This window comes from Ptychodera flava, chromosome 7 (genome assembly GCF_041260155.1).
Source record: "Ptychodera flava strain L36383 chromosome 7, AS_Pfla_20210202, whole genome shotgun sequence".
Classification (NCBI taxonomy): domain Eukaryota; kingdom Metazoa; phylum Hemichordata; class Enteropneusta; family Ptychoderidae; genus Ptychodera; species Ptychodera flava.
The window spans coordinates 33,262,906-33,285,002 of NC_091934.1; the positions used below are offsets into that span (position 1 = coordinate 33,262,906).

Genomic DNA, 22,097 nt, shown 5'->3' on the forward strand with positions numbered 1-22,097 from the left:
CAGTAATGCGCATTGTCACCCCTTCACTGTATACTCTGTCTGGCTTTTCGAGAGAAAAATGAAATAAAGGATTTAGATCACCTGGTATTCATTTACCATGTTCATCTTTGTCAGACAATCCTCTTTAAGCCAGCACATTTAATCGTCTGCGCCTACAAAATAATAACCTTGAAGATTAAACAGGACGTCGAAGTCAACTTGGAAGAGGCTGGGCTTTTCTCGGGTAAAAATTCACATCAGGGTGAAGACTGTGAGAAACTCTACTGGCATTAGATCGCTAAAACATTTCATATAATATAGCCAAAATATTTGCAATCTTAGAATGACGACATGAGAGGAATATAATATCCTTTTAATTTTAAAATGATTTGAACAAAAATTATATGCCCTTCCAATTACTTTGCTGATAGAGCTAAAATTGAAAAAAAAACACCCGAGGGCAAAATGTTTCCTGTTTATGTTACCGACCAAGCCTCGTCGACATTTCTATTTCAGTTGTAAAATACGAGCTTGTCTATCGTACCGAGTTATTTTTAAACGAAGAACAGTATGTGATGCGGTGAGGTTTTTTTTGCATCGCCTTACGTTGTGACATTTGTTTACGCTGCAATTTGCATATGTATAACGGATCCCACTGATCTGTATGCGGTAATCACACAGCCGTTGGTAGACCTATGCATTCAAGCGAAAAAAACGGTAGACGGTCTCAGTGAAAGTTTGATATCTGCTTTGTTCGAGATTTGGTTCTACCGTATACGGAGCAGAGTATGCTAGTGGCTGTGATGGCGCGTTGAAGTGCCTCGGGCAGTTACCAATTCTCGTTATTCCTCCCTGTCAACGAATAGAACGGCTGTCGCGGCGAAACATTTACCAGGTGCACACACAGAGAGCACGGGTGTACACATGTCAACATGGCCGTGGTGTCAGAGCTGTTCACCCGCCTGTCTGCGGCCATGTTCCGCACCAAGGGCGAGCTGGAGAGACTGACGGCGGAACCGGAGACTGCATCGTCATCGAAGACGAGTCTAAGCATGTTCGAGATGACGAAACTGGGCGTTGGAAACCACATTGGTATCGGGGTTTTCATCATCGTCGGCCAGGTAGCCAGTGGTATGGGTGGACCGTCTACTCTGATATCGCTGACTATCGCTGCTGTGGCCAGCTTACTAACGGGTGAGTGTTAATAGATGAATGCTTATTTTTACCGTGTTAGCTTGTGTGCAATTTCTGACGAGCTAATAGCAATGGAAACTGAGGTGTGCAAAAAGATATTGTGATGGCGAATGATGCGAAGACAATTTTATATCAGTCTGTTATCCAAACAATACCACCACCGCGAACTCGCACGGTACTTTTGTTTACATCTCTGCAGCAACGTGTAACCTCACCGAGCCACACTGCAGCAATAACCGAAGGTACACTTCGCTTTTGGTCATTAATTACAACAACTACGAACACCATGGTTATTAAATATTCAAATGGTTATTCCGTGGTATCTAGGATTAAAATCAAGCGACGCGTTCGAAATTGGTCTCTATCTGTGAGATATCGCGATGTTGAGCCACATCACTCATACACACACAAACGTAATGAATATAGCGTATTATGTGCATTTATGCCTGCCACTTGTAAACGGCTGCTGCGCCGATGGAGTGGTGTTCCACCGTAAACGACGACAAAATCCGATTATTTTAAATCGAGCCGTCCAATTAATCATGACCTCAACAAGATATCTCTTCTGGAAACGCTCTCTGCGAATTCCACTCGTTTTAACATGAATTTTTTATCATGAAAAATCGCACCGCGAATGTGATTACCATACCATATTGATACTATCGTCATCTCGTACGCGTGGTTTTTGTTATGCAAAGTAGTCACATGACACTGGTACGATATTTTTCCATTCAGCGTTGTTTCTATGTGGAACTACCCTCAACTATGATGATGTGGACTTTTACTTGTTTTTTTTAGTCGAGAGAGGCGTCTTAGTTTTATATCGCCTCAGGGAAACATATGTTCTTTCTTTGCTGTACATACTCATCCGGGTTACACAGCAGTAGATATACGTGTAGGCCCTATAGTCTGTGGTACATTGTGACTGAGTACGGCACCGCGTTCGTCGATCATAACAAGTGGATACTTGTTTCTATCGCTTATTCTCCCGATTAAACGAATGATTACTTTCGAAATGGGGTAATTACGGTCAAATTAATCTTAATTATCGACACTTGCTAAAAAAGCTTTTAAAATCTGCAACAACATATGTAGTAAAACACGTAATGTTTATTGATCGATCAGAAACCTGCGCCATGTAAATGGGATAAAACACGAATTTCAACAATTACAGCTTTTGCTGAATAAATCTCCACTTTGGAAATCCGTCTTTTTTTATTCTAATAAGGATAAAATTCCAATCTGATGATAATACTTTTTTCTGAAGAGCACTTTTTAAAATGTGATGTTTTGGAACTTGTCGCGAAAACGCTACGTGTCATGGATACGACGGAGATAGTGTTGCATTCGCAAGTCTCTTTGACATCCTATTATGATTGATAATTCCCTGTTTTCGTTATTTATATAAATTGTTCATTCGTGCCATTGCAAATAACTAAGAATATTTAATGTTTGTATCGTTTTCAACACCTGTTATGGCCAGTAAAAGCTCTTGTACATCTGTCACCGCCAACCTGTGCATATTAATTTACAACCTCCGCCATAAACACTTGTCATAAATTTTTCATTTTTTTATTCCGATCTGTTTGTCTTCTGCCTCCATGTCACAACCAAAGTTGGATAAAAGAAAATTTAACATGTAACCGTCTTTTCAATTATTGATCAAGCCCAAACGATCCGAAGAATTGAACGCAGCATTTCATAAATACGACAAAAACTGTGGTTAGTAGATTTTCAAAATGTAACAAGCATACAAGCAAGCAATCGGTAGAAATTAGGATAGCAGGGAGCAAGTTAGTAGCGTAGCAAGTTGACTCAGCGCGGCACCGTTTCTGGGAGAAGTTGACACAGGATGTGTCGTTCATCGTAGGAGGCGGAAGTAATGTGTAGGTTGCCCGGCGACGATACTTCCAAGATAACTACTTTGGTATAGTAGATTGTATCACTCATTTTTATATATTAAAGGCCGAGGACTCGATCCCGGGATTAAGTTTGTTGTAGTCTGTAAGGGGATAATGGAGTTGTCAGAACCTTTGTGTGTTCTCCATTGAAATCGTAATCTCATAAGTAAATTTCCTGGCAAAACAATCTGACACATGACACCAGGCCTTTAAAGAACCGTTATCTTGTACATATCGCGGAGTGACTGGAAAATATCAATATCGCAGCAGTTTTAGAAGTTTTTAAATACTTTGTCCAGTCATTTCAGTCGAAACATTTGGGGAGGACTGAGATAATGGGATAATGGGGGGGGGGGGGGGGGACTAAGATAATTTTTTTCTTGATTCCATTGATCTTTGTGACAAACGTTTTCCCGGAATAGGACAACACAGATGCATACAAATTTGCGTTTGATCGATACCAGTGCGGATATAGCAGGAAAAAGAAATGTTTACACTGAGGAAAGACAAATTTTTCATGTGTGCTGACATCTAATAGGGTCTGCCAAATTGTACGAATTGCATCTCAGTGTGGGTTATGCGAGGTGAGAAATATATAAATAAAGACAAAATAAAGATGGTTAATATTTCACTGACTTGTGTGGTATTTTTAGAAGAGATCACCAGGACTGTAGGTCCTTTAATAGTCCAGTGTGTGTTTGTTTTTGGTCGCTGCCAAAGCCGTTGATCGCTTAAACCAGTGGATGCTATTTACAAATCCCTATTGACATGGATATTCCGAGGCATGTGATTCTTATTTTGAATCCTTGTTTTGTACCGAGCATTTTTTCTTCGGTCTGCAATGACGTAGCGTAAAATTTTCGCTGTCAAATGTTATGAACGATGTTGAATAAGAAAGTTTTCTCACTACTCTGCTTTTTAGCGATATATAAATAATGTTAGCGTTCAACTCGAAACATGAATTTTGGTAGCTGTAACTTTCGAAGTATTTTCCATCATAGTGTACCCTTCTTAAGATGCAATTTTCATGTTCTAGTCCCAAAACCATGGCGCGGCAAGCCAGGGGCGCACTTGTCAACACAAGCTGTACGTGTGCGGTGTCCCTTGTCATCAAGTTGTTGAAAACTGTATTTTAGTCCAGACAGGAATTCACTTTGATTCTCTTCGAGTAGTTTATTACAATAAATGCAAATTACTAATTGCTTAGCCCGTACTTTGAGTTTCCGTGCAATGTTTGTTTCACACAGTATACCGATGTTTGAAGCTAAAATGACGTACACCTTTTACAAATTTTACAAAAACCCACCAACATTTTAATGCAACGTTTTACCAATTTTTATGAATCTTTCTGTAATTTTTTTTGATAAATTTGGACCAAACAGACATCACGTTTCATTATTTCAAAGGTCCACAACTCGCACTCGCTCTCTTCTATACGTTAAATCGTCATTTTTTTCTCTTGGATACTCCTTTCACTATCATATTCTTAACTCTTTGAGTGCTATAATGTTTCCCACCAAAATTTTAATGTAACATTTTACCAATTTTTATTGAATCTTTCTGTAATTTTTTGATAATTTTGGACCAAACAGACATCACATTTCATTGGCTACAGATTTTTATCAAAATTCTGAAAAAAATTGTCAGGGTATTGTTTATAAAAGTGACAAAAAATGACTTTGGCGCTCAAAGAGTTCCATAAATTTGATTGATAATTAAGTCAATGATCAAATTGATAATGGTCGCCGGATTAAGTGGTGATATTACAGAGGAGTATGGCCGGCTTTATGACGATGCCTCAGTTTTTGTTGTCATATGCGAATTGAACAATTTGTTTTCAAATTACTTTAAAAAGTTGTCTATTTGCATATATGATGGACGACGGGGAATACAAGGAATATCCGTCAAAAATATTACGGTCAAAGGAAATCTACCAATTAAAGTAAAGTTAGTACAGAATGTATAGTTACAGTGATATTAATGTGATTATCGCGAGAGAAGTTCTTAGGTTGGGAAAGAAAAAATGAAATATAAAACCACGTGGGGTAGAAAAAGGATTTAGTTCGCAAATTCTTCAATAACAATAAATTCAGTTTCGGTTGCAGTGTTTTATAAAGCAAGACTTTATATGTTATGATGTCTGTGTACTTTTCAGAAGTTTCAAAAACGCTCCACGTTACACTGCAATAGCGACAGTGAAAATTAAACCAACAATGACGTTGACACTAATATTTTATCGTGAACCCATGGCAACAGCACTGAGCTCTGATTGGTTGCGGCAATAACACGCATCCAAGAGCCATACAGACCTCATGTCGCCGAGCTTTAGGACTGACGTCATCGAGGTTACAGGCTATCACGGTCGTTGCTGACAAATTGTATAGAACAGCATTATTATCGCGTTGCTTAAAATCACTGGCCCAGCTTGTGTGTAGTATTAAGTTAACATCTGGCGGCCGGTCTACTTTCAAATTGTTAGGCCAAGGTCAACTGTGGTCTTGTACTCATTATCGATATTACCTCCTGAAAGTGGTGTTAGGTTTTTAACGCAATTGCAGTGAAATTCCCTTATCAATATATGTTATTCCAAGGCCGCGGTAAGAGAAAATTGAAAATATCTAAGGAAACATAATCTATACTACGCATGCGTTAAAAGCTCTGATGGTATATTTTATAGCGATGAAACAATTTGCTATATCTGTTTAAAATAAAAAAAAATCCCTGAGTAAAGAATTTGTTCATAGAGGAAAAATCTACAATTTTGTTGGAAAGGAACAGCGAAACCCATTAATAAAAATAAACGGTCATCAACTGAGATCCAAGCATACGGTATTGCCTCCCAGAGTTTACATTTGCCTGATTTCCATGGTGATTAATCACAAAATAGCGCCTGCGTTATTCGATTGATTTGTAAAAATTGCCCCCCCCCCCAATTTGAAATTTCTGATTTCATCACTTAATTTGAGATTTAAGAAAAATATGCCCATGGTTCAAGCAAAGAGTAAGTTTCCTTGGAAACAATCGGTGATCTTGTTGCTAAGCTGTTTTTCTCTTCTTCACTCTGCCCTCGGAAATGCATGTGTGTTTTTTCTGCTAAGACTACCAACGACTGCAATATTAGTTGTCAACGTTTTTGTCACTATAATCGATGACTTTGATATATTTTACGGTTGCGCAGGGAGCTCACGATCTAATACGAATTTATTGTTTCGTATCTCCTACCCAGGTTTGTGTTATGCAGAATTCTCAGCAAGGGTGCCACGGAAGTTGTCAACTGTGTACACCTATACCTACATCCTGGTTGGAGAACTTACTGCGTTTCTCGTCGGGTGGAGCCTCGTTTTGGTGTACACCGCCGCCTCAGCATTATGTGCCCGATCCATCAGCGCCACTCTGGACTACCTGATGGGAAATCCCGTTCGTCAAGGCATCGTCGGCGCCGTGGGGGGCATGCAGTATTTCGACACTTTTCCTGATTTCATGGCGTTTAGTCTCGTTCTCATAGCAACGCTGCTCACCATTGTGGGAGTGAAACATTCGGTACCATGCATGGATATTTGTACGGTTTTCAATTTCACCATCGTACTATTCACCATCGCCGTGGGGAGTTTCTATGCCACACCTGGAAACTGGAACCTTGGCGACGGTTACGCCCCCTACGGCGTAAGAGGGGTAAGAGTTCATATTCTCCTATTTATTCCAAAATAATCTTCTTGAATACACAGTTCACGATATCAAGTCTAATCTTTTAATTTATGTCTTGACATATTTGACCACATGACGAAACAACATTTTGTTTCCCAGCCCGACACGGAAGGTGGGGGGGGGGGGGGTGCAACTGTTGCTTCCAGAATTTTATTATCTCTGATTGCCTCACTCAGAATGTACCATCGATCTGCAAATGTCACTCACCATCTCTCTAGTAACAAACGATTTGAAAAGCCTTTGCAGTGATAGGCACCGCAGTTATGGCGAACCTCATACTGACTGTGACCGACAATTTGAACAATAATTGAAGATTCAAAGTCTGCCTAGGGGAACCAAGTCGAGCAAGACATGTTAGCGTAAAAGGTTGAATAGCACATGCGCAGATTTGCGATGTTAAGTCTTTCAAAAGTCCGTGACAAACCGCTTGTATAAATCTTCAACTTGAACTGCACTGACGAAAGGTCTAGCAATCTGAAGGTAGTGTGCGCCTCGAAAGTGAAAGACATAAACTTTTGCTCATACTTTCCTAAAGGAAAGTTTTAACCATTATCTTACCAATTTCCCAAATCCAGAATAAAAATCACGGATCACCCGTGCAAAGTTTGGTACTAGAGAAACAAATTACCCAATATTTACCGATATTTTGAAATCAAAATGACTGCCATCCTTGTCTTAACTCTATGAGGAAAAATAAAATTTTAAGTTTTCGAAAAACTAAGACAGTAATTTTTTTTCTCACTTGAATAGCTTTAAAATGAGCCGCCACAAGTGGTAGACCAGGAAAGAATTGTAAAAAATTGTTATATCTGCTCCCGAAGCGCAGCGCAATGTGCTCTTCCGCACGATTTTATATTATGTCACCCTTGTAAGGAATATCAGATAATAGCGAGAAATTAGTGAATCAGATAATGTAGATAGATCATCGATCGATTGATTTAGTGCTCGATAGGTGCTCGATAGGTGGACAGAGAGAAGACAGATATAGATAGCACATGGTTCAGTATATAGAAATAGGAAAGCTCATTTTGAAATACATAAATTTTGGCAGAAAATCTAGAGATAAAACGAAGCGAACCTTGCCTTATTTTTTGCCAAATTTTTGCAGTTTTCGTATTTTAACGCACCAATTATATTGACCCTTCAAAATATTCGCGCCTATTGCTGGTAAACTTATACTTACACTCATTCTTAGGTGTATGTGAGAGGTATCTTTATTTTCATTCCTTTATTGGACCCTATACATGATCCAATGCTCCACTGCTGATCGGTTCAACAGGCATATATAGTACCCTCGTCCTGAAGAAATTTCTGTGACAAATTTTTAAAATCAAAATCACACTTCCATCGATATTTGAGTGTGGCTTTGAAAATAAGTAGATAAAATTAACTTTTAAAAAGCTGTATTTTAGACAAATTGGAGAGAGAGAGAGAGAGAGAGAGAGAGAGAGAGAGAGAGAGAGAGAGAGAGAGAGAGAGAGAGAGAGAGAGAGAGACTGCCATGGTATTTGAAGTTCTCAGCTTAAATATGTGAATTTTGGTATAAAATTTGCTTCTCTAGTCAAATATGCCTATTGCATTGACATTTGATCTCAACGATGACAAAATGGAATTACCTGAAACATAGTATTGCAAAAATTTAAGGCTTCCAGTTACATGTAATATTCGATGCATGTAGATGCATAAAACCGTGTGTCACACGATAAAGAATGTTTTAATTGGCGCTCCATGATAATTTGAAGTACATTCAGAAATTTGTCGCAGAAGTCCTACTGCTTAGGTCAGGAATGCCTCGAGCTCGGTCGCCTTTCAGCTTAACAGCGATCCGCGGTTGACTCTCGCTCGTATGGTATGTGCACGCCCTTCATATCTCTTGTTTGATTGATTTTTGCATTTCACAGGTAGTACCCTGGATATATATCCCATAATTTTACTACTGCAGCTCTTTAAAATGTGTATAAAGGTTTGTCATCGCACGACACTGCTCGATAGGGTTGTTACTTGTAAGCCTCTTTTGAACCGCATCTCGCGGATCCTATAGAAGAAAAAACTGATAAACTAATTAAAAATATTGAAAGACTCAGTATCAATTTATGCCAGAAATCTTGACCTATATTTGACCCGATGGGACTCTCTGCCAACGTACACTGCAAAGCTTCAGTGTATGAAGAGAGAGTACGTTGGCAGAGGGTTCCAACGGGTCAAACAATGATAGTGTCCTTGTAGCGTTTCTTATGACATCTACATAACGTTTAAAACAACAACAACAACAACAACACAACAGTTATGTTCGTTGAACTGGTCAACAAAATGACAACGACAAGAATACGACTTATCAACGTAAACAACAATAAGAACAACAGCACAAATTATATGTTCGTTGAATTTTACTGGTCAACAACAATAATAACACGACTAATATAAACATAAACAACAACACAAACACCTACTATGGATACGCACGTCCGTCCTATATAGCCTCGTCCAGCTACAGCCCCTGTACAGCCACGGCGCGTATGTGTCGCGAGAGTAAGAGTACGTTCGGCAATCATTGGCGACATACACGTAGGGTGCCAGGCTAGGGTCTACGGTAGCTCTGCATGGCAGGGCTTAGTCTGGCAGAGACCCTGTGATTCGCGTTCTTCCCTGTTGGAACACGCGCGCGCCTTTCAGAGACGCGACGCGAATCCCAGGGTCTGGACGTTCTTGCAAGCGACCGGTCGGATTTCTGCCTGATCCGGGTACTTTATAGAACTCCACACATCCGTTAATCAAAACAAAAATGACAGGTAGCATAGCCAAATAAAATTAAAAATGAAAAATAAAAACATACCCGGTATATAGGTCTACCAGCTACTAGTATATATTCTCTCCGCCCAGTTAGATAGGTGTTTCTTTTGACGTCACTACCCTTATGAATATTCATATACTTGCAAGAACGGACAGTCGCTGTGTCTGGCAGCGCGTGCTCACAGCTAGCAGTGTTTAGCACAGCGTAGCCTTCGAATGCAGGCCCATCGTTGGCGCGAACAAAACAAGGCACAGCGACTGTGGAGAGTCTAGGCAGGGCCACAGTGGCAGGGCTGTGTGTTACCGTCGTTATACGGCCTCCTACCACAATGTGCTGGGAGGCCGTATAATGCACAGTTACGAGTGTAGTGATACATAGCGGCCGCCGCGTAGTATGCATAGATTCTATGCATACTACGCGGCGGCCGCTATGTATCACTACACTCGTAACCGTGGTATAATGCCGTTAACACACAGCCCTGCCATGCAGAGCTTGTACACGCACCACTACGGTATTCACAACACTGAACTTGCTGCGGATCCGTAGCCCTACCACTCCCTTTGTAGATTATGTTGGGGGAGTGGGGCCGCAGCAACACTGAACACGCACAACCCTGCAACCGACGCAGCGCTCCACAAAAGGAGGGATCGACCGTGCTTTTACCCACAATGCAGAGCGTTGGCATTTGAGTTTCGTAAAACACTAAAGTATTTACTATATTCGGAAGCAACAACAAACCCCAACTCAAAGTTTCGGTAGCATTATGACGGAGAGTTAATGTACGTGTGATGCAGCCTATTAAAATGCAATAAAACTCGTAATATATAACGGGGTCTCCGTGGCGCAATGGATAGCGCGTCGGACTTCTAGAGGATTGTATGATATTCGGAGGCTGTGGGTTCGAGTCCCACCGGAGACGCTACTATTTTTTTAAACAATCAATCGGCGAATTCGGACCATATTTTTTACTTTCTTCTACCTTATTTACGCTGTTAGTTTTAAAAAAACCGTTTTTATCATTTTCTGTGAGAAGCATGCTCCTTGGGGACTCAACGAGGAATACTACTGGAACACTATAGTCTGACTAAGATTCCCGGTGAAGATTCGTTCATAAGCTTTAATGTATCGTATTTCTGGCACATGCTAGTCGCAATAATTTCGTTTAAACTCCGAAGTTGAAATTTTTTGTAAAACAGTCGTTCCTATCCTCAGTGTATGATGTGCAACCAATTTTCATCGACGATATATGCTCGAGCGTGAACTTCACCAAATGCAATGGGGTTTTGACTTGCATGCGTGACGTCATCCTTTCAGTTCCAATTGTTATGCTAATTTAGAGATCGCCTCGCAATACATGGAATGGCAGCAGCTTGGCTTGCGTATTGATTCAACATCAGCCTCACCAAAACCACAGCCACTTCAAGCTGCTGGCGGATCTCGTGGGCTTCTTCACATTATACATTCTAGGGCTGTACAACTCAGGCAGTTCCCATGGTAGTACGCTCAAAATGGAACCGGTCCCCGGCGAGGAAGTGAATTCATGAAAAGAACTCAAAAATTTAGAACCAAGGGAAAGCGCGTCTGCCAGTGCATTTATTAGGCGTACCTCAGTAACTTGAAAAGTAGTACTACGGGCCGTCACCTTTTTTTAAATTTTGAAATGAGTCTTTTCGCCAAAGATTAGGGAGCCTTCAGTAATTACAGGGGGGGGGGGGGGCCGGGGGAATTTCTCGAACACCTGTACCGTAAAATGTGACCCTCCCCCCAATCCTCCTGTCTAAAATGTGACCCTCCCCCTTGTCCGACATTCTAAAACTTGACCTCCCCCCCCCACCACTGCGGTATTCTCCCCTGGAATAACTAAAACAGTATCAGCTAATTTACATAACAATTGGTTCAATTGTTATGTTAGGGACAAATTACAGAGGGGAGGGCTGGTGTTTTTAGAGGGACAGTCGCAATTTATCACGCAAGAATTTTTGAAGAGATATGGTATTTCATACATTTTAGGGAGGGTAACCATACTTTGTGCAACTATAAGAAGGCAAGATGTAGCTGATGTAGTGCTACATCCAAAAATATCAAATCATAATACAAGAAGTCTATCAGGCAAATTATTGACAATTTACCCACACAAAACATGCTATATCTGTATTTTATATATGTTTGATAATGTATTTAAATATACTTTGCTTGAATAGGGAAGTAAAATGAACATTTGTGTACAAGAAATTGATTTCTGAATTTCATCTAAAAAGTTGGTTCACTATCCATGGTGTTTATGGTGAAATTATGAAAAGTTTTTTCCAATACAATAATAGGTAAATCTTTGCATTTGTGTACTCTTAATTATTAATATTAATTGTCTTGATTAGGCTAGAGTGGTTACAAGTCCATGGTTGTGCAAGAAATTTGATTTTGGAATTTCCCCAAAATGTTGATTCACTATGTATAGGGGTCTATGATGAAACTATGAATAATTTTTTTTCAGTACAAAATTAGATAAATCTGTGCATTTATGTATGCTTGATTATTAAGATTATCGTTCTTGATTAGACTAGAGTGGTTACAAGTCCATGGTTGTGCAAGAAATTTGATTTTTGAATTTCACCAAAATGTCGATTCACTATGCATAGGGGTCTATAAGTGTGTGCGTATTTTGTTGGTGATTTCCTATTCAGGAAATATCACACGGACTATCAAAGTTTTGGCCATAATATCAGCTTCTGTCAAAAGTGACCCTCCCCCCAAGATAGGTTTATAAAAAGTGACCCTCCCCCTTGAACTGTTTTCTAAAAAGTGACCCTCCCCCCAATTCCCCCGGCCCACCCCCACCTGTAATTACTGAAGGCTCCCTTATTGCCAGTTCATCAGTGATTAAGGGTTTCGCATATGACGACTACCACTGCGCACGCAAACGAATTCCGACTTGTAGAGAACTTGGTTGGCTTACGGTGTAACATGAACCGTGGTTGTCTACGGTACCATCGCGCCAAGCTTGAGCTTACAGCAGCACACTTTTCATGTTAGGGGTACACCTTTCTAAGTTCTTGGAGGATGTAAAAAACGTTGGGACAGAGAATCCTTGGTTGTTGTGGCTGCAGTGCGCTCTTTAGCTGCAGCTGAGGCAGCATTTATACTTGGGGTGCATATTTCTTCCCTTGTGGCCTAGCTTTTAAGAGTCAGTAACTCTAACTTTGGATATGGGTTTTTCCACTATTTTTGTTTTTAATGTAACCATGATTCCTTGTTCTACTCCCCAAAGCATTTGATTTACACAGTATTCAGCCTGTCAACTCAGCCTGTACATGTGTAAACTGCTTTGTTATTGTTGGAAAGTGACTCCTGGCCGGGACTAGAATTCAAATGTAAACATTTTTCAACAAACATGATTGGAACTAATTTGGGATAATTGGATGGTGAAGTAATATCTGTTTAATCTGCAAATGTGAGCTCATCTGTTTTTCTTTTTAAATGATACACTTGTTTCTATGAGTACTTTGTAATATTGCAACATTCAGCTATAAGGCACCTAACATTTTTGAGAAATTTGAAAAATATGAAGATCCAATTATCCCAAATTAGCTCCAATCGTGTTTTTGGAAGTCAATACAATATCTCCCAGCCTTTGAGTAGATCAATGTCAAAGAAATGTGCAAGGACATCGTGAAATGTAAAAGTATTAGAAAGCATGTTCTTTAATTGACTGATGGTTGATTGATTGATTGGTCGATCGATCGATCGATCGATCGATTGATTGATTTTATTTCTTTATTGTACTTTAATATAACGGAAGCAGTGTAAATCACCCAGACGAAAGTCAGTGGCTAAAACCTTTTTAGCCAGAAATGGTATATAAATCGCGAAATGTGAACCATCCAGACTACAGCAATATGCATCACTTTATAGATTTATTGTTTTAACAACAAAATATCACTGATAATTCTGTAAAGTCATTTTTTGCGTCTCTTTTCAGAATTGGCATATTACTGACATGCATAAACCGTGGATCTTTTAACATGCATTTTGAAATAGAACAAGTACTTGCAATCGATATACAAAAAATAATCGTGAAAAATCATCAAAAGTTACCTCAAGTTACTGGTCCTTTACAGCTGAATCAGTTTATAATGCTTTCGTTCGGGCACTAGTATTTCTAGTATTTGTAAATACAGTATATAGTGTTGAACAAAACTTTCCCGTCTTATACGAACACTGTTTTTGCAATAGAGACTATTACTTGTGGTGTGGGTATCCCCTGATTTCAAGGTATATCTGACACACGCTGTCTCCCAATATATTTTTGACATTGCACGCTCGTTACAGACTTGTTAAAAGATACGATCCACAGCTCAGAATTCTGTGAATTTCAACCTTAGTTGCCAAAGTTCAACGCAAGTGTTTTAAGACTTTTCAAACGATGTATTACGGCCAAGTAGATGTAGGGTACCGGACTGACGATCGGAGGATTGTGAGCTCGAGACTTGGACACGGTTTTGAGCCAAGGCACTTTATTCCTCATTGCTTATCATTTCATTGGAGTTGTACATAGTGAGCAACTCATCCAGTGGTTGGGCTTTCGCCTGTTGGATGATGGAAGAAATAATTTTTAAAAAATAACAAAGATTATAGTAGATACTATTGCATATAACAAGATCAAGGCTGATCTGTTGGTGCCGAAGTGTACGTGATTGCCCGCGCCTTTGAACTTATCAAATAAATATTGCTTGGCCGCTACTCGACAAAACAGCTTTAAAGTTACACGTGGAAAAATTGCCTTCAAATAGAAAAATAATTTGGATCCATCCTGCCAGCTTTCCCAAATATCAAACACTCTATTAATAATTATGGGAAATTCTCTCCGTATTCAAGTCAACGCTTGTAATGCTTTATTCAATATTTTTACAGATTTTTACTGGTGCGGCTTGTTGTTTCTTCGCGTTCCTCGGCTTTGACATCATCGGTACAGCTGGAAAGAACAATGAACGACCTTCTCGGAACACTCCGTCTGCGATTTCCATAGTAACTGTGGTTTCGCTCGTCTCCTTCATCGGGATCGCTGTTGTCATAACGCTGATGGCGCCCTACACGGCAATCGACTCGGACGTGCCGATACCGAGCTCCTTCGCATACAAGAAAGTGCAATATGCTAAGATAATCGTCGGAGTTTCCGCCATCCTCACCATTTTCGTCTGCTTACTCGGAGCAGTGATGCCTTTGATAGGAATTTTCATAGCCATGGCACAAGACAGAATTATTTTCAAATTCCTTGGCGACACCTACGGCAACAGAGCTGTTCCCGTCAGTGCAATGATAGGGGCGGGAATTCTAGCCGGGGCGGCAGCACTTCTGTTCAGAATGAGGGACCTTGTCGAACTAATCGCTGTCGGAGTTTTACTTATTTACAGTATCGTTTGCGCATGCGTGATTGCCTTGCGATATCAACCAGAGTTCAAACTCGGGAAAGACGAGAATGACGAGGAAGATGTGCTTTTTGTGAAACCGGACGAAAAAGAAATTCACGGAAACAAAGAAAATGAGCAAAAGAAGAGGAATGGCTCATTGATTGAAGTCAATAGCAATGAAAAAGAGTACCCAAAGATGGCAAACGAAATAACAGAAAATCAAAGTGAGCCTGCAAATGAACAGGAAAATGAACAGCATGATGAAAATGAACATGGACACGAAAAAGAAAATGACGCCGCGAACGAGGATAAAAGTAAAGAGTCGGACGTCACGTCAATATCGTCCGACTCCGAGGATGAACCTGAAACTGATATCGATGCTATCGTTGAGGAGTACAAGGAGAAAATTCGCGTTGCATCATTGACTCACATCGAGGGTCCGTTCAGTGCACACAGGAAATACAATAAACCGACCGAACTTAGTGGCAAAATTGTCAGCTGGTCGACGGTTCTTCTGTTCCTGTGGTTACTTGCATTCGCTTTCGTCGTCAGTTTCTTTTTGGAGTATCTCCTCGCCAAGAACCCATGGGTTATCTTCAACGTCTGTTTGTTCGGTGTACTTTCCCTCCTGACGGTCATTGTCATAGCGAGGCGACCGGAGAACCGGGAGGAGATGTTGTTCAAAGTCCCTGTGATGCCATGGTTACCGACTCTGGCGCTGTTTGTCAACATCTATCTTCTCGTATCGTTACCTCACGAAGCATGGATCAGATTCATCGTCTGGATGTTTCTGGGTAAGGAAAATTAAGTCTCAGATTGGCAAAGTCCGCTGAAGTATGGATCTTTACGGTAGAATGCGCCCAAAGACAGACTCTCAAGTTTTCACAATTCTTTTCTGGTCCACCACTTGTCTGGGTCCACTTTTAAAGCTCTTGGAAGAAATAAAAAGTTCATATCTTAGTTTTTGTGGAAATCAAAAGTTTACATTTTCCCCTAAATTTGACACAGAGATTGCAGAAATTTTGAATTGCAAATATCGGCAAATTTTAAAGATAAAGTTGTATCTTTGTTAGCAAATTTGCACGGTGACCCCTGCTTATTATTCTTGATTTTGGCAAAGAATGGTTGAAACTTCCCTTTAGGAAGTTTAAGTCTTTCACTTTCGAGGCGCATACTACCTAAAGGTAGTATTTCACCTCGTAAGTGAAAGACTTAAACTTTTGCTCAAACTTCCCTCAAGGAATCTTTGAACCATTCTCTTTCAAAATCAAGAATAAAAATATGGGGCCACTGACAGTTCAGTTCTCTAGAGCCAAAATTTGCACAGGTGCAAATTTTGGTTCTAGAGAAACAAATTACACAAGATTTACTGAGATTTGAAATTCAAAATGGCCGCCATCCCTGTGTTAACTCTATAGAGAAATGTAAAATTTTCGAATTTCGAAAAACTAAGACGGTGAAAGTTTTTCTTTCTCCTTGGGCTTCAAAATGAACCTCCACAAGTGGTAGATCAGAAAAGAATTGAAACAGTTTGAGAGTCCAAATATCAGTCCCCGAGGCGCATTCTACCTGGAAGGACCAAGGCCTACTGCTGTGGCTTTGTTTACACTGTCGTTATTGTTGTGATTACATTCACGTATATTCATGCTTTTATTGCAAAAGTATATGTTTATATACAAGGTGAAATGTTAGCCTCGCAAACAACATACATTATATACGATTTTGAATATTTATTGTCGACAAACGAATTTTAGCCCGGGGACTACTATAAGTTGTCAACAGTTAGACATGACCTACGTACAGATTGTGTCGACGACTGTGAAAAAACAGGCATTTTCCCGTGTTTTAGAGAATAGAAAAAGAAGCCGTGTCTTCAAACACGTGACCGACAATAATGACCTATACGGGATGTGTTCGACCATTCTCAAACAGTTCACAACACGGAGCCGTACAGTGTTGCCCGTATTCACCGAAGTAAGGAGCATTTTATTCCTAAAAAGCATTTTTTAGATCTCTCATAGGAGTGTGATTTTTTTTCCTCTCAGGATTGTTGATTTATTTCATGTACGGAATCTGTCACAGCAGAGAAGCCATGAAGTACACGTACAGTTTACCGGAAGAGGAAGAAGAGCACATCCTGCTTCAGCCAATGCCGAGGTATGAAATAACGGCTGTACTGATGCCGACGCAGAACAAGAGGACGAGAAACAAGAGAATGCTTTCTGACGTCATCTATGAAGAAATAGAAGGAGAAAACAGTGACGTTAATCCATGAGGTAGTGTTACACACTGCGAGCTGTAGGGCAATCGATGAGTGGCACATCAGCACAGCGCCACCTAGTGGTAAATGTTGTAATGATGATACTGATGTCACAGGCGGTGATCAGATAGTTTGCATTAGATTGATAGCTTGTATTAAGGGAAACGGTATTATGGTGTGTAGGTGTAACCAGACAAAAAGCTTTTGTATGAGAAAAGTCAGAATTTGTTGCTTATAAAAAAAGCATGTAGTTACCGTGACGGTGACGTAAGCCTGCATTCCATTTATATGGGAGGCATCATGGGCCAGTGGCTAGAGCAGTGGACTCACGATCACAGGATGGTGAGTTCGAGCCCCGGCATGGCCATGGTGTTGTGTCCTTGAGCAAGGCACTTTATTCCTCATTGCTTTCTCCCACCCAGGAGTGATGGGTACCTTGTAGGACAGTGGTTGCAATGTGTGTGTTTAGCTCTGCTGCGCTTATTGGCTGCACATGTGAGCTGTAGTTTGCTCCCCAGGGAGTTGAGTCGTATCATATTAGGTCCAGTGACCAGGGGTAATAATAATTGTAAAGCGCCTTGAGCACATGTACTTGTGGATATGTGCGCTATATAAGAACCCATCATCATCATTATTATTATTATTATTATTATTATTATTATTATATCCGTATGTCAATGGTCATTTTTTCACAGTAATATAAATACACCGTCCAACTAAACAGTATTGCACTCAGATAGCTTGTTTATACATAACAGGTATATGTGGCAAAGGTGATATTTAGGCGACCCTTGCACGTTAGATCACGTGGTATGTTACGACGCATGCTAAAGAAATATTCTTAAGATCCACCTAAAAGCACAAGGTTGTGAGCTTGTCTGGAAAATTTGTCATCTTATTCAAGCAGTGTGAGGAGGGACTGTGCTTCAATCCAAGGCCCTGGAGACGGGACGTTGGGGGCGCCATTCTTACCCTTGCTGTTCGTTGTATAGAAATGGACAATGCAATGCGTCCATATAGCCTGGCGTTCACACATCAGCATTGTTTTCAAATGTCCGGGGTTGACAATCAAATTGACAGTACGGGGATCTTGTCCGTAGATGTAAACAGTAGAGTATGTCCGGCACTTGTTTATATACTGTCACTATGGATTGTCGTTATATAGCTGTATATAGCGTCTCGCATGACAGAGCGTCCATAGACCCTGTAGCTTTAAGCTCAAGAGTGTGGTTTTAAACTGTGTAATTGGTAATGAGGTAATAACGTTCACGAGTTAGGGCAGAGAGAAGGATAGTACCAGTATGTTCTTCAGAATCCAGGAGTCGCAAGCATCTTGCGCCAGTTTTGTACGTTGTAATTATGTAATTGTGAAACACTGGAAAGGTTAATGTGTTTCGCATGAATCAAGCCACCAACAAAATCGACGGAATTCAGCGCAGAGGACTTATACAAGGAGAATATCATAGCTTGTGGGAATTACAGGCCTGAAGGTGACCATAGCAAGGGAAATTGTAATTCAATGGTTCCTTTGTTTATATATATTGATATTTTTTTGGTTTTACTCTCATGTTGTTGTGTTGTCAATATTTTTCTCTCATGAGGTCGGATGAGCATGTGTGAAAACAGCGCACACAACAGCGAGTTTAGTGGTCAGCATCCTCTACGGCCAACCTTAGTTGGGGTAAGGCTCGTATCTTTTCGCTGTGCAGAAGTGTGTCTCATCTGCTTTTGACCTGCGTCCCTTCAGATGCTCTCACTAGGCAAAATGCTTGGTATACTACAGTATACACACATATACTGATTATGTACAGTTTTTAAATACATTAAATATACACGTAAGTATACATATAAAATGCATAATTATTGTACTCTTGTTCTGCAAAGATATGCATTACGTATACTCTTGTTCTGCATAGATATACATTACATATATCAAAATATTGATACATTCCATATACAAATATATACGTTACGTATACCACTATTGTGGTGTTCCATAGATGTCCATATACGTAAATATTCTGAATGTATATCAAGCATTTCGCCTGTCTGCACCATAAATACGATATAACAAGCGTTCCTTAAAGTAACAATAAGGCCAAAGTAATTAAATTCTTTGTTTTGCGTCCACTCAAAATGGGAAAAGGTACGCGCCTAGTAAGCGGCTGAGAAACATACGCAAGAAAATTAACACAATGTAATTTGATTGCAGCAAATAAAAAATTGTAACAAACTTTTTAGTTCAGAAAAGCTAAGCGGGTATGTCCTAAAATTTCCTATTCAAATACACTGTGTGTGTTATTCATGAAAACTTAAAAAACCTAAGCGGGCGGGGACGCAAAACAAAGAATTTCATTACTTTGGCCTAATGGCAGAACACCCAAAACAATGAAAACGTCCCGCGCTGAGTCTCCCCACTGGTGGCAGCATTACTTTCAATTCGACGGCGCCCGGAGTCCCGATTAGGTCTTGGTAGCCTGTCGTATCCTTCAACGTGATCTAAATGTTATAACATCGAAATTTGTAGATAACAATGCGATCATTAGTGCGCCCTCAGTTGGCCTTGCCATGTCGATTTGTATTCATTAAGCTTATATGGAATTAAAATGAAATAGTAGCATTGAGTATAATAGCAGTAAGAGTCTTCCGTCTTACTTGTGATCTTGTCTTCCGTCAATTTGCTAATAAACATACACTACACAGTGCCTTGATTTGTAAAGAATTTTCAGAGCCAAAATTAAAATATTTTCACGTAGTTTGTCTATTCTCGTTTCATTTCTGGATTCACATATGTAGACTGGTATTTGGTTAGTCTTATCCACCAGTGAAGTGTCCTTTGTATTTGCATTTCATTTGCAAGTGAATCAAAGATCAACGTAAGAATTTCTCAAGTTTGTGTAACAAAAAACTGAGACAAAAACAGTATCAGTGAAAACGGCAATAAGCAATTCCTCGTCTCTTCGTTTTTTCTTTGTGTCTGTCTGTCTGTCTGTCTGTCTGTCTGTCTCTCTGTCTCTCTCTCTGTCTCTCTCTCTGTGTCTCTCTCTCTCTCTCAGCAACTCCTCCATCTCTTGGATTCAAGAATTTTCTATACGTGTATACACCGACGTGAGATAATGTCAAAGCTCTGACCTATATTCAGCATTCACATTGATAAAAAGTCCACAAATTTCTAATGTTTTTATGAAGAAAGTGCGTTTACAGGGAAAGACAATTTTGCAAATAGTATTTTGCGTATATTTTGACACTCGAGTAGGTCTAGTGAGATTTAATATTTATAAGAATTCCGAATAGCATTGTTAGTTTAATAAATGATTATGTAACAGTCTACATTATTTTATGGTACAATTTGTGATTATTTGTGAATATACATTTCTTTGCTTTACCGCAAAATATGCAAACTTTAAGGTCATTTATATATATATATATGTATTTATATATATATATATATATATATATATATATATATATATATATATATATATATGTACAAGCATTATCATGGTCACCATGGCAACAACTACTCGGTAGTTTCTGTTCAGTATATGCATGAGAAATATGTTAAATTGAATTAAATCAAAGAGAAACACTGGAATATGTATCTATTATGATATAGGGTATAAAACAATTTTATGAATATAATGCATTATCTTAGTTTTATTGTTATTTTATATAATTCGTTTTTGCATACCGTGCTAGTGTTAATTTTTCACGAACTTGTTTCCATAGGCCTGCCAAAGAGATCTGTACTCAGTGATATGTTTACGTCTATATTGGGATCTCTAATAAAATTCTCATAAAGTTAAAGAAATGCATCTTAGTTGTTTTCATGTGTAACTGGCGGTATACAACATCTTATTCCTTACCAAATCAGTTTATTACTCGTTACTTATTTAACGACTTCTGGTCATGGAAACACTGGACTCGGATCATAAAAGTTCGATATCGCAATATGAGAATGTTGATGCAAAATGGTTTTCGTCTGCGCATAATAAGCCTATCAGCTTTGACTTGCGGCTGACTTGAAGCGTGTTTGCAAGGTCATATCTGATTGGTCGATTGTCACTATTCACAGCAACTTAGGGAGTTTATCTGCATTATTTAATTATAAGATTCTGCCGACCAAGTGGATACCCAAATCGCTGCAAGTCGGCCCTTGACTTGTAGATGGACGACGAATGCAGCAATAGCTAAGATTAGTCAGCGAACAATCTGTCATATTTATTAAGAGCACGCATTCTATATACTATACATTGCATACTATATACTCTACACTGCCAACTGAACGAAAGGAAATCCAGCAACTTCAACCTGAGAAGATTTTTAGCTTTATTTTGATAATTCTCAAACTTCATGTTGTATTCCGATAGTCAACTATGAAATGTCGTGAAAGGTAAAATGCTCTATGGCAACATATTTCTTCATCGGAACTCTTATTCTTTGGCTTAATTTACCCTAATGATTTTGTTATAAGAAAAAGTAAATTTATTTCTTTTCACCCTCCTCATCACATCAAGACATGTTCTTTTTTCCTTCTTCTGTGTGTTCAACAAAATCCGTACTAAAGTGTATCCAATCAAACAGCTCACACACAACCTAAACGATACATTCCATTATCGTATATATCGTATTGGTAAATTCAATGTGTTGATGTGCCGTCCCCAAACACACAAAACGCTAAACAGGAAGAAGAGGTATTTCAAAATTAGAGAAAAAGACCCAACCGCTCAAATTACAAACTGTGATCTCATCTAAGCCTGAAGTACATTCTCGGACTAAAAACCCGTTTTTCGAACTGGGCATAGGGGTGGGAGAGGGGTGGGGGGTTGTGAATAGCAATTGACTAACTGAAAGCTCGTTCC

The 22,097-nt window shown here is 39.5% G+C and overlaps 1 protein-coding gene and 1 non-coding gene across 2 annotated transcripts; both read left to right on the plus strand.

Annotated features, from left to right (window-relative positions):
- The first annotated feature begins 656 nt into the window (after positions 1–656).
- LOC139137330 (high affinity cationic amino acid transporter 1-like) lies at positions 657–17,418 on the plus strand. Its single transcript, XM_070705363.1, has 4 exons — positions 657–1,173; positions 6,301–6,746; positions 14,479–15,769; positions 17,021–17,418. The coding sequence occupies exons 1-4, from the start codon at positions 912–914 to the stop codon at positions 17,248–17,250; spliced, it is 2,229 nt and encodes a 742-aa protein (XP_070561464.1). The 5' UTR covers positions 657–911; the 3' UTR covers positions 17,251–17,418.
- On the plus strand, positions 10,403–10,489 carry Trnar-ucu (transfer RNA arginine (anticodon UCU)). The gene is given in 2 exon segments: positions 10,403–10,439; positions 10,454–10,489. It is a non-coding gene; the product is annotated as a tRNA-Arg (tRNA).
- Positions 17,419–22,097: the final 4,679 nt, after the last annotated feature.